This window comes from Tachypleus tridentatus, chromosome 5, assembly GCF_004210375.1.
Source record: "Tachypleus tridentatus isolate NWPU-2018 chromosome 5, ASM421037v1, whole genome shotgun sequence".
In the NCBI taxonomy this organism is placed as follows: Eukaryota; Metazoa; Arthropoda; class Merostomata; order Xiphosura; family Limulidae; genus Tachypleus; species Tachypleus tridentatus.
In genome coordinates this window covers 11259922-11274036 of record NC_134829.1, presented here as the reverse complement: position 1 = coordinate 11274036, position 14115 = coordinate 11259922, and the positions used below count along the sequence as shown (strand labels likewise).

The 14115-nt window shown below is 32.2% G+C and overlaps 1 protein-coding gene and 1 long non-coding RNA gene across 16 annotated transcripts in view; one reads left to right on the top strand and one right to left on the bottom strand.

The window, feature by feature from the left end:
• LOC143250509 (uncharacterized) overlaps positions 1 to 14115 on the bottom strand; it is a 33361-nt gene that overhangs the window by 2604 nt on the left and 16642 nt on the right. The window lies entirely within an intron of this gene.
• LOC143250508 (uncharacterized) overlaps positions 1 to 14115 on the top strand; it is an 83332-nt gene that overhangs the window by 53331 nt on the left and 15886 nt on the right. For all 13 annotated transcript variants that reach the window (XM_076501157.1, XM_076501155.1, XM_076501147.1 and 10 more), the window contains 4 exons: positions 1366 to 1570; positions 7738 to 7830; positions 10756 to 10925; positions 12084 to 12260. In XM_076501157.1, coding sequence (XP_076357272.1) covers positions 1366 to 1570; positions 7738 to 7830; positions 10756 to 10925; positions 12084 to 12260 — 645 coding nt within the window. The remainder of the gene's footprint in view (positions 1 to 1365; positions 1571 to 7737; positions 7831 to 10755; positions 10926 to 12083; positions 12261 to 14115) is intronic.

Genomic DNA, 14115 nt, shown 5'->3' with positions numbered 1-14115 from the left:
CTTATGTTCTAACTTGCATAAGGTATATTCATTTCATTGCTTTTCTCCAAGGTATGATAAATAGTATCATATTAGTTGTATTTTAACTTGTTTAAAATGTTATATCATTATCATGTTCCAATTTACATAATATAATTGTTGTTTTCAAATTGTAATTGAATAAATAACCTTAATTTCAGGGTATGAAAAATTAAAGATTTATTAAACAAAGTGCAGTCATAACAAAATATTAAATCCTAAAAAGTAATGCCAGAAGTGACATTGTTAGTATAAAAGTCACAATATAATGATAACAGTAATAATAAATCAGAAAAAGAATCATTAGAAAGAAAAAGTGATTCACAAGATTATTTAAGATAATAATTAACATTTTCTTTACCTGATAATATATTTAAGAATGGTACTTACCTTTCCACAGAATAAATAGCTAATACCTCACACCACTACTAAAGAGTTTTGTGCATATATTAAGCCTTTGAATGAAACTTCCTTCCTAGATGTAGTAATGTGTACTGCATAAATCTATGATGCACTCAGCATTAGAAGGTACCCCTCAACCAGTATATGGAAGACAAATCCTCAGTGTTGAGTATTCTGTCAAGTTACATTAACTGTCAATCATCCTATCTATAAACCTTGCATTTCATACAGTTTGCCACTTAGATATGAATCACAATCTTCTTTCGGATGTTCACTTTAGGAAGGACAGTCATTACTCATCCCTTCTGCAAACATTGTGTTTGATGCAGTTTGACATTTAGACATAAAACACACATTTGAGATGCTTACTTTTGGAAATACAATCATTAGTCACCCTTTCTGTGACCTGTATGTTACATTAAGATGTGAAACACAAACTTTTTTGAGATGTTCTCTTTAGTAAATACAGACATTAGTCATTCTTTCTTTTCACCCTGTGTTCAATACAGACTGACATTTATATGTAAAATATGATTCTCCCAAATATAAATCACTTTTAAAACAGTAGTCTTCTGTTTTAACAATGTGTTTTATATAAATGTCTATATTTTAAACAAGAAAAATGTTTTCTTCAGATGTTTGCTATTGTACAGTTAATAGTCCTTTGTGTTAACCAGTCCAAATCTAATTTGCATTTAAGCCCAGAAATAATAATTTTTGATGCATCATCTCTCTTTTTTTCTTGTAAATATCCACTTTAGGTAATAATACACTAGTAATAACATTTTATTTGTTAAAAAGGTAATTTAAACTTTGTTAGTTTAGCAATGTATTATCATCTATCTTGATGGAGCTTGCTTTATGCAAAAGAAATTATTATGACCAGTCTTTTTAAACATGATAATCATCTACATACTCTGTTCAAATCTTATTAAAATCTTTTAGGAAGTCAAAACCAGAATTTGTTCAGCTGTTAAGAAGATTAGAGGCGGATCCAGTTTGTCAAAACTTGGACATGCATTCTTTTATCATTCTACCAGTACAGCGAATAACTCGTCTCCCATTATTAGTGGATGCAATTTTCCAAAGGCTTCCAGAAGACTCATCAAAGTATGAAACTTGCAAGCAGACTTTGGCAGCGTTGAATAAGGTATGCAAACATTGGGAAATAGTGTACTTCTATAAGTAGATTTGGACAACACTGATTTTAGTAATGAAAACTCTTTTAAATTTATACTGCATGTCATAACACTTAAATTATACATTGAATGTTATAAAGATATTTCAGTAACTCCAATTTTAGAGCCATATTTCAACACTAATTGTTACATTAACAATATGCACATGTTTCCCAATGAATTGGGGATATTTCACTAAAGTTCATAGAACAAATGATGTTACTACTGTCTGAATAGCCACACCTCACCAATAATTCTTATATTAATACTATTCTATTTTTATTTTAGTTGGGATATGTCAGTTAAGTTGATTATAAAACAAATGTGAATAATGTCTCGATACCCAAGTCTGGATATTATTTCTTTGTTAATATTTTGTACAGGGGCATAGATCCTGGGGGAATACATCCCCCTTCATTTTAGGGGGGGTATGGTGCATACAATCATCCCCCCTACAGTTTGGTCTGTTGAATTGTTTTATTGCATTACAGGCCTACAAATTGTTTGTTTGTTCTTGTGATTCTCGTGTTTTACCAATCGAATTGCATAATTAGGCCTAGATGTAAGCTTTTTCAGTAGCTGAAATGTACATCTTTAATATAGGCATGCTTCTAAGCTTTTCGATCTATGCGATAGTTCATAAGTATCAGTCAGTAGGCCTAAGTATATATGCAAGGCTTGCAAGCACTATCACAGAATCTACCTGTGTCTTGTACAGTGTAAGATTAAGTAAAATTTTCATCACAACAGATTGAACAAAGCATGAAATTCGAAAATATTATTCCTAAGCATAAACTCCTGTGATCTAGATCTGGCAAGCCATTTGTAGCTTGTAGCTGCATCAATCTTATGTGTATATTGTGCAGTGCTCCTACACCATTTGTTCTTATGCACGTCTAGCCGGTTTTATTGTTGAATGCCTTACCTTAGCTGCCGAAGCTGCTGACCATAGTGTACGTTAAGTGTACAGTTAATGACAGGTTTGGGCCGCTCGGATCCAGACGTGCCCTACATCACCCCCTCTGCTCCCTTTAGTCTGAGCCTCGATTTTACAACAGGGCTCATTAGACCTGTGTTTGTGGCCCTCATTAATCCATAAAATTTCAGATTATCACCGCCCTCTAATAAAGTGCTCGTGCTTTATGGTAAAAGAACAATATATTCTCTTATCATAGATAGTAAAAATAGTTATTTTCTTGTATAACAAAAGGGGCGATTTCAACAGCCTGAAGCCTCCACTCGAATTGTATTGCTAGTTTTTATTTAGGTGTTTTTATTTAATAGATGTGCTTATAGACATTATATCACAACGTGTTTACCTTTTGATGAGCTTTAACAGGAATATAATATATTTATGATTGTTTAAGTATTTTTCAAGAAACTTGCAATTACTTGTGTTGTAACTAGCACACATTATTGTCCCAGCGATGCCCAGGTGGTCAGTCGGCTCGGTAGTTACCGTGAGGTTCGTGCGTTCGACTTAGGTACATTGTACAATTCAGTCCTACTTCCATTCTGTTCTATCTTCATTCATTGTACGTTAGTGTTTTTCAATAAAGACTATTTTAGCCTGTTGAGTCATCTTGGAAACAGATTCCAATTATGACAAGCAAGGATCTGACACTTTCCAATATTAGACAGTTCAGCAAGCCAGTAACTTGTACTACAAGTGACAATGCAGATGCAGATAATCCAACAACCTCAAACAAAGGAATAGAAACTTGCCATACAGAGGAAATACCATGTTCATCAGAGGACAAGTCTGAAAATGCTTGTATGACTATTGCACATCATGAACCATCAGATAGTTGTGAAACAAGTTTGTGCAGTAATGAAAAATCTGATACTCCACAGATACAGTGTGGAAAGCCATATCATCCAGATGCACAACTAATACCATAAGAGAAAGGAAAATATTAAAATATCAACTTCCAGGGCAAGTGGTTTGATAAGTTCACATGGCTGCACTTCAACAATCAGACTCAAAAAGTCATATGCTTTAATTGTACCAAGGCGGAAAATAGAGGCCTTTTTACAGGGAAATTGGAGAGGCCAGTGGAGTATACCTTCATATCCACCAGTTTTTGCAACTGGAAAAAGAGAAAACAGAAATTCAACAAACACCAATCCTCCTCTCTGCACAGATTCGCTATATCTCCAGAAGGTTCACTTGATGTAACTCCAGTGACTGTCCAGCTACATGATGGAAAAAAGAAGCAGCAGGAAGAATGCAAATGAAGCAGAGCCAAAATATTCAGAAGTTTACATTTCTTACTGCATCAAGGTTTAGCATTACATGGACATACTGATATGGAGGGGAACTTCCTGCAGTCGATGAAGCTCCTGGAAGAGGAAGATCCTGAGTTGATGGCCTATTTGTCAAAGAAAACCACATTCACATCACTCCAGGCTCAGAATGAAATAATGGAGATGTTCAGCCATCAAATACCTGAGGAACATAGCACATGAAGTGCAGCAAACTAAAATCTTTGCATTAATGGTTGATGGCACTCAAGATGTTACAGGTGCTGAACAGGAAGCAATATGTGTACGATACGTAGATGAGAACCTTGACGTCCATAAGACATTTCTTGGTTTGTACAGTGTTTCCAATACAACTGGTGAAAAAATATCCTCAACTATACTTGATGTACTGACTAGACTCAATTTACCACTGTCAGGATTAAGAGCACAAACTTATGATGGAGCCGCTAACATGAGTGCTGCGTACAGTGGATGTCAGGCAAAAATAAAAGAGAAGAAACCATCAACTTTGGTTTTTCACTGTGGAACACACAAGGCTAATTTAATAATGCAACATGCAATTGAAGCTTGTGAATGTGTTTGAGATTTTATCCAGTGGGTACATTAACTTGGTGTCTTGCTTCAGAGGTCAGGCAAATACAAGACAATCTTTGAAAATATCGTATCATCAGACAGCCACAATAGTCCAGTTAAATACATCCACCCACTGTTTCAACACGCTGGTTGTGCTGCCTTTCTGCAATTACATGTGCTAATGATCACTACAGTGAAATTGTTGATTCTTTGTCTGAATTAGCAAATGAAAAATCAGATGTAGCAGTGAAAGCACGATGTCTGCTGGACAGATTTGACAAAGGAAAGACAGTTTTAGGATTGTTGATGGCTCAGCATCCATTAGCTGCATTAGAGGAACTAAACCGTGCATTCCAAGCAAAATCAGTGACAGTATCTGGCATGATTGAAGCATCTGCAATGGCAGTTGAGCAACTGCGGGTATTGCGAACAGAGGAAAATGACAAGATATTTGATGAAGCTGAGAAATAGGTAACTTTCCCAGATCTGGTGCCTGTTGAACTACCACACATTTGCAGACCCCCAAGAAGGATCACAGGTGATGGCTCAGCACACCATTCTGCAACAGCTAGAGATTACTACAGAAGCCAATATTTTGAATTTGTGGACAGTCATAGAACATCTGACCACTAGATTCAATGCAGAGAACAATGACTTGAGGCAATATCTGGCACTTGAGAACATGATCACATCTGGCAAGATTGACAACTCGGTTATAAACTTCTATCCAGAAATCTCTGCACAACGGCTCAAGTTTCAGTTGCCCATGTTCAAAGGAACAACAAAAGCAGTATCTCTGAAAGGTGCGAAGGATGCTTACTGTAAAATGCATGAAACAAGCCAGCAGATGTTTAGTGAAGTGTTTTTTCTCATGAAAATTTTGCTTGTGTGTCCAGTATCCAGCTGCGAATGGGAACACAACTTTTCTGCATTAAATCGGTTGAAGACGTGGTTAAGGTCAACTATGTCTCAATGCCGCCTCAACCATTTGGCAGTTTGTCACACTCACATAGATGAGGTCGACAAGATAAATATAGAAGAGCTTATGAAAGAATTCATAAACAGATTATCACAAAGGAGGTCTACGTTTGGGAACATGTAGACTAGAGGACTAAATGAATCTTACTTCAATGAAAAGTATGAATAATTGTGTGCTACATTGTACTGATGTGTAATTTTCAAGAGTTCGCAAAGACATTTTAATTATTTTTATCAAACAACATGAACAGTTTTTCAGTAGATATAAATTTATCAAGGGTAATTACTAATTTTATTAACATTTGAAAACGTAATTCATGCAATGAAAGTTATTAGTAACCTTGTCAAGTATAATGGCCATCTTTTATACTGTGCAGTGTGCAGGAATAAATTCATGTGGCAGTTAATTTGTGACACATTTGTCTTTATTCTATTAACATTTTGAAAACTGTTAACAACACCTCACTTATACAAACCTACATGGAAATGTTGAAGTATCATGACAACAAGATCACTCTGTGACTGGATGTTTACAGCTCTCAGGTTCACGTAATTAGAGAATACCAATTTGCAAATTGTACAGTCCACAAAAGTGGTTGCAAAAATCACCCCCCATCGGGTGTAAAAAATCTACGACCCTGATTATGTATATGTTTACAATGGTAATAAGGATATTTAAGTGAATTTTATTTTAAAGAAAAAGATATTACTGTGAAGTAATGAATTTTATTTTGTTATGGTTTTACTTACCACTTATTTATTATTCCTTCTATTCTTTAGTTCAACAATGAAATTTTAATTATATTAAAGTGTTAACTTACCTTCTATCTACACCTTGCAATTTTGAGTAAGTATATAGATATATGTAGTTTGAAATTAACACAAGTTTCTTCTAGCAATGATATACAAATATTAATGTTGTGTTATTAAACTAAATGTTATTAAACTAAAGATTAAGTAGATTTATGGTAATAGCTTGTCACATGAGATGTAACCCCATAGTCTAAGCACTAAATAAAAAGCCTTCCTTAATCTTGAAAATTAATAAATTCACGAGATATTGTTCTTGATATTGAGAAGTAATTTCATTTTGGAACATTGTGGCATTATCTAGTGAATTAAGTCTTTTTTGTTTCCTAATTCCTTTCATATTTGTTGAAAATTAATAACATTGAGATTTATTCTAAATCAACTGATTTTAACTAAATGGTATGTAACAAAGATTTAACAACTCTTGAAATAGTAACCAGTGTTTATTGACCAAGATACTGCAAGGTTTTCTGTTAATAACTGCATGGCATTATGAACAGTTTCCTCATATAATGAACTATTTACCTTTTTTTGAGTAGATTAAGTATTCTCAGGTAAACAATGCTTTACAAGTCCACTTAATTTCAGTTTTTTCCAGTGTCTGACTAGTTGTTTATTGAACATTTGATCTGATTTCACTTGAAGACTCATACTTATGGTATTGTTTCTTTGGCTTATGAACAGCTGTTGATTCCTTACAGACTTTACTTTTATATGCAGGTTTGAGCAATATTTATTTCCAAGTTAGACTGTAAATACCATTTGTTTTGTGGTTTATTTCCTCTATTCTGTGTGACTAAATGCCTAATTAATTCTAATTCTTTAAGTTCTTCTGGACTATCATTAGGAGAAGTTGATGCTTCAATTCTACTCTGTCTAATTGTCTTATAACTTTGAGATGGTGCATTTAACTGTTTATCTACAACTTTAATTAATTCAAGTTCCATCACCATCTGCAGAGCTTCCTTTAAAGCATACACCTGCTATGCTTCAACCTAACTCTCCTATCCTTGTCTGTTATGACACCTGTAAATTGGTCGTATGGCAACAGATCTGTCATTAGGCAAGCCTTTCCAAATCTTTTGCAAGTTTTGCTAAGGGCCCTTCTTTTTTTCTTCTATACAGTGTTTCAGAACAAAGCAAATTTTATTCCGTTTATCATTCCATACTTGTTGGATAAAGTTAAAATAGTGAGTGAATAAAAACTTCGTTGCATAATCTGGGGTTTACAGTAATTTCATTTATTCATAATGATGTTATTATCTGGGTAGCAAATCTCTATACACTGTATATCTCCACAGAATCTGTAGACATATTTCAGAAGAGGGTCATTAAAATAAAAGATGCTATTACTGTCTAAGTAGTAATATTTTTGCTGAATACTGAGCACTTTAATAGATTTAGTTTTACTTAGCAATATATCACATTATGATTGGAATGTTTTTTGTTTTTTTTACTTGTGAATCTTTCTTTTCTTTCATCTCACCCTCATTTTGATTTATTTCCTTGTTAGGTTGTATCTGAGTGTAATGAAAGTGCAAGAAAAATGGAGAGAATAGAAGAAGTGATGCATTTAAGTCGTCAGTTTGATTTTAAGCTTTGTAAAGTGAGTATGAAAGATTCTGGAAGTTCTTATTAATAATAAGGTTTTTATTTAAAAAAAACATTAGTATATTCTGATTGTTTATTATTTTTAAAGTAGCATTACATGAGTTGTTAGTCACAGTTTTAAAAAACAGTCTGTTTATACCATTATACCATAGTGGATTTTCCATAATTCAGCTATACAGATTTTGAAAATAATATTAATTTTTCTTATCACATAAGAGTTTTTACAAATCGTGAAGAAAAAACATCATTTACCTCAAATTATTCTTTCATTTACCACAATGAACATTTTTTCATCATTATGTTTATAGACAGTGATTATCAGTACTTTTAACATAACAAAATGTGACCTGATTTCAAGAAAAAGTTATTCACTTATGTAAAATTGCATATAACATTTTGTGAAAATTCCATATTTGATGGAGAAAATGGATATCATTTTCAGATTTAGTTTACAGAAATTACTTAAGAACATGTAAAAATTTCATTTCAAAACAATAAAACAATTGCATGCTTGTATAATTACTCTAATAGAAAAATATTACTATCTTAGCTAGAGTTTAGCCTGTACTTCCAAGTGTTAAAATTGTGTCCTCTTTTCCTGTTGTTTTCAGAATACAGCATAAAAATGATCAGAGGTCTTTATCTCATATTGTTCTCCCCATATAATATTTTATATGTCAGTAAGAATATCTCCTACTCTTTTTTTTTCCCAATGGAAAATAATTAAAGAGTTCTCAGTATATAATTATAAGATAATTCATTCATTCTTGGAGCCCTGCTTTCAGTATTTTCCAGTAAGTCAGTAGTCATTCTTAGATAAAAGTGATAAAAATTGCATATGATATTCGAAGTAATAATAACTGGTGATTTGTATAAAGAGATAATAACCTTTTTGTCTCTTGTTTTCTTGTTATCATTGCAATTATAAATACATATTTAAAGTATGTTAGTTATACTACTAGTAACAGAGAACTAACTCAGTGGAGTGAATGACTTATCTACTACTAAGATCCTTTTCTTCAGTCACACTATTTTTATTGATTTTGTCATCATCCATATTAAATATGATTCAAATTAGAATAGCCTATCTGAACTGTCTTAACTAATTATAATTAAAGTTAGTTTGTCAAATACTTTTCAAACTTATCAATTGACCCAAGTCATTCTGTAGTACCTAACATCATCAATACAGCTAGAATTATTCAAATGCTATTGTAAGCAGCAAACTAATAATGTCCAAATTTTGCTCATATCAATGCCATTAATGTAATGAAGAATAAAAAAAGCCGATTTATTGATCCAGGTGACACATTACTAGTAACAAAGGTCACGTTTTACTGGACTCCATAAGTAAGAACATTTTGCTTTCCCTCATCCAACTACTCTATGATCAAATATACTAGTTTTTTTTAAGCTAATTTTTTGTATGGCACCGAAGTAAAACAATGTGCTTGTAACACTAAAAATTGAGCTTCCAACTACAGAGCAGATAACCCATTGTGTGGCATCGCCTTAACAACAAACAATGTTAATTAAAATCTTTTTTATAATCTAATTACATCATCAGTTTGAGCATAACTAATGGTGAAGGAAGTAACTTCAATAGCAACATGTTGTGTAACATTTTTCTTATGAAATGTTATTAACCCGTTGTAGAAATACTATATCTGATAGTAATATATTTACTGAATGTAACATGTAAAGGTAGATATCTTAGAACAGGTGTTTTTTTACTTTGTTTTCTGTTAGATAACCTTTTTTTTGTGATAAAGTGCAAGTGCAACTTTAGATGAATTGTCTCAATTCTTCATTCAGTATCATAATCTGATGTCTTAAAACTTTAAATATATGAACAAAAATATTTATTATGTGCATTGGATTGGTTGAATGGCATTTAATGCCACAAAACAACTAGACTATCTGCATCAATCAACTGGTAAAAATTAAAAATAAAGTAAAATTATTAAAATTCATAAAAAAGGAATCATGTTAAAAACAAAGTCTAATTTTTGAATTAAAACTTAAACTGCATTAAAATGGCCAATGACCCTTAAAAAACTAAAATCATTTCCACAGTGGATATTGTCACCATCACCAATAACACTGTCTAACATTACAGTTTAAACCTTGGCACAGACCATGTTTAAAATGGTGCCATCATTGAGAGACATAATGATGGCAAGACAGTAAAATGTGGTTTATCTGAGTGTTACACAGACAACACATTGGTGCATCAGTCCCAGATAAAAGAAAACGATGAGTTAAAAAACTATGACCAATGTGTAGTCTAGTTAGGACAACTTCCTCCTTCTGATCCTTATGGAAACAAGACGGTCAAAATCCAATAGAGGGCCTTATCTGGAAAAGCTTGTTATCATGTTACTCACTCCAAATCGACTACCAACTAGCACAGAGCTGAGCCTTGAATATAGGACCATAGTCCATGTATGAAACAGACATGTGCATTGGAATATATGAATGTAGCACAATAGTAAGTCACTACTTTGCATTAAATAATACTCAAATAATACACCAAATAAAGGTATGAGGTCAAGCAGCACTCTCAACAAAACTCTAAAGTAGTACTTTGTAGTATATAATCCATAAATAACACAGTAAGAGGAGATAGGTCCAGGGGTTTCAATCACAAACCTAAGGTATATTTCTCAGCAGAATGAGTGCATAAACAACACTAAGCAAGGATGGGGTATGAGGATACTCACAAACACTACTTCTTGGGTCTATGTAGTGTAAAAAATATGCTTTAGAAGGAGAGGGTGTGTTGATCATTTTAAGACACCTAAAATGATTTAGCAGGGTTATTAAAAACTATAAGTATCTAAACTAAAATTATTCTGATTAAACAGTGCCTAATAAAGAAATAAGACAAATTTTAGTTGATCTGGTATTTTGGTTACAGGGTATTCCATTAATCTCATCCTCTCGATGGTTGGTAAAGAAAGGAGAAGTGACTCGATTGTTGTTTGAGGATTCATCTAAGTATACTTTTGGTCGAGCTATTCGCTGTACTAGGACTCCTATCTACTTGTTTCTATTCTTAGACCTACTTATTGTAACAAAGAAGAAAAGGTATTAATATAATTAATAAGATTTTACATAATTTCAACTAACAGTCAGTATGCAAATTCTGCAACTAGCAGAAACAACAACAAAAAAACAACTGAAAGATAGTATACATGAAATTGGTTATGTATTACGAAATATGTGGGAAGATATTATGTGTGAAGATGGTTTGTTACCAGGATGTATGTTAGGAGATAGTAATTAAAAAATTGTTGAGGCATCAGGAAGTGTGTTAAAGGATTGTAAGAATGAAGTTGTTCAGACAGTAAGAAGTGTGTTAAAAGATAATATATAAGGAGTTGGCTAGGCAACAGGAAATGAGCTGAAAGATAGCATGTATGAAGTTGTTTAAGCAGTAAAAAGTGAGTTGAAAGATAGTATATTAAGTTGATTAAATAGAAGGATGACTGATATTATGTATGACATCGGTTAAACATCAAGAAATGAGTTGAAGGATAGTGTATATGAAATTGATTAGGCATGAGAAAGTGAGTTGAAAGATAGGATGTATGAAGTTGGTTAGAAACCAAGAAATGAACTGAGAGATAATGTGTATGAAATTGGTTAAGCATGAGCAAGTGAGTTGATAATATGCTTGAAGCTGATTAGACAGCAAGAAGCAAGCTGATTGATAAGTGTGATGTTGTTTACAAATCTTGAAGTGAGTTGAAAGATAGTAAAATATGAAGATGATTAAACATTAGGAAATGAATTGATAGTTGGTAAATTGTGGTAAAATAATCAGTTTACATATTTAATAGATAACTATATTAATAACAGGTAAGTTATTATGTAACATTTTTAATAGAATGGAGCATTAATAATAGGTGTACAGATTTGTTCCACATTGTCTATAACTTTTAAAAATCATCTGTTTAAAATAAATAATTACATTTAAAGTAGGAATTTATATAATAGATGATTACCTTGATGGTAAGTATATATATATGTGTGTGTGTGTGTGTGTGTGTGTGTGTGTGTGTTACATATCAGTTAAGAATGTTGAGATTATTATATTACTACTAAATATGAAATTAAATGCAAAATGGAGAAAAATACTTTGATTGCTTAACTTTCTACAAAGTATACTCAGACACTTTTGGAAGTATCTAAATTGTTAGGTATTTGTTGTTAATAGCCTTAATATGATTATTTCCCTTTCAGTGAGGAGAACTACACAGTATTAGATTACTGTCCTAGAAACATGGTACAAGTGATGTTTCTTGAACAATCTCTTAATACACAACTTCCCTTCAATCAAGAAAAAAATGTTTTTCAATTGATAATGTTAAATAATCATGAAGGAAAAACAAAGGAGATGATCTTGAGCTGTTCATTAAAGTAAGTTTATTTATCTTTACAATGTTGATTGAAAAAAATTAATCATTATATGTTGTGTAATTTTTTTTTACTTACATAATACACATAACCACTTGGCTCTCTGTGTATGAAATGTAATTCTCTCATCAAGTTGTTTAACTGTTTAGAAGTTTCCATATAACGTTAACATTGTGCCTATTTATGTAGGAAATGAAGATGTTTAAACCATTAGATCATTTAGAGCTTTTCATATTACTTTAACCAAGTACCTTTTTATGTAGAAAATACACATTTTTAACCAATATGACTACTTTCAGCTTTTCATATTACATTAACCAAGTACCTTTGATGTAGGAAGTACAAATGTTTAACCCATTTGATTGTTTACAGCTTTTCATATTACATAAAACAGACATCTTTTTGTGTAGTAAATCTAGTTTAACATACTTGACTATTTACATGACCATAACAAGCCACACACTTTTAATGAGAAAAAAATATTTCAAAATGCAATCCTCAAAAATTTGATTTTTATCAGATGTAATGATTCCATTAGAGGTAATTTTATTATGCTAGATATACTTGCACAGTATCCCCAAAATTGTTCTGTTTTAAAAGTAAATAAACCCAAAATTAAGAGTAACTATTTTTTCTTGCTTTTGTAGTTTATATGTCATGCTGTGTTGCAACCAACAGAATGCATATGTCTTCTCATGATTCATGGTGTTAGCACATTTTACTGACATTACAACATTACAAATTGTAATGCTAAGTATTTCTTGTGTGATGTAATTTTAGTTTCTACTGGCTGATTGACAGACAACACAATACTGCACAGTGGTGTGAGTAATTAAAACAGGTGACCCTTCCATGCAGCCTTTGACTCCCTTTTAGGGAAATTAGTGGAAATGTGTTGTTCTAAGATAATAAAAACATTTTTCCTTGATTTCACATTACAAAATCAACAAAAAATCAAGAAGAAAACACTACAACAGACAGATTGAAATTACCATGAGAATGCTAGTTTAATTCTCCTATACCTACAAGAATCTCAACACTTCAACACCTATGTTGGATCCACATTTCCATCTTCATTAATGTAAAAAAAGCTCAATCATTTATGCTATTTCTTGAATAATATACAAGTGTAATTCTCCCTGTCACACAACCATACTATCTCCAGCAAACTGTTAATGTACTCCTGCGTGCCACACATCTGTTTAATGTCCAGTAGATTGTGTTAACATAATTCTCCCTACCACATATACACTCTGTTTCCAGCAGACTGTGTTAATGTAATACACCCTGCCGTATTTATGTGATTTATTTAGTAGAGCCAAGTTAAAGTATACCAGATTCTCCAAAGTTTCTTTTCTTAAATTTTGTTGCTTGAAAAAAAAAAGTTCCAAGTTCAACATTGGATACCATTAGAATATCCACACACATACTATTTCAAGTGCTCTTGGGTACCATTTTTTCTTTTCAACAAATTGCATTGACTATACAGAAGAGTTAGTGAAACCAGACAGAAGAAGAAATTACAGCAGAAGCATTGGAGTTACATTGGGAGATAGAATGAATAAAAGAAAGGCCATCTCTTTATGTCTGTACAACTGATTTGGCATTTAACTCTTGTAATGATTTTTCAAATGTTTTGTAGTTGCTTAAAAACGTAGCAATTGGATTCATTCTTGATAATCAATGAATTGTATAAATAGTTCTTAGTGTCTTTCACCTTCAGTTCTTTCAGATTCTTTTCTTCTTCAAACAGATCTACAAACAACTCTCATATTGTATCATAACTACTAAACTTTCTGCAAACCATATCATTATGCTTTGTACTTCCATATAAGAAAAGCCCATCTGTTGAAACATA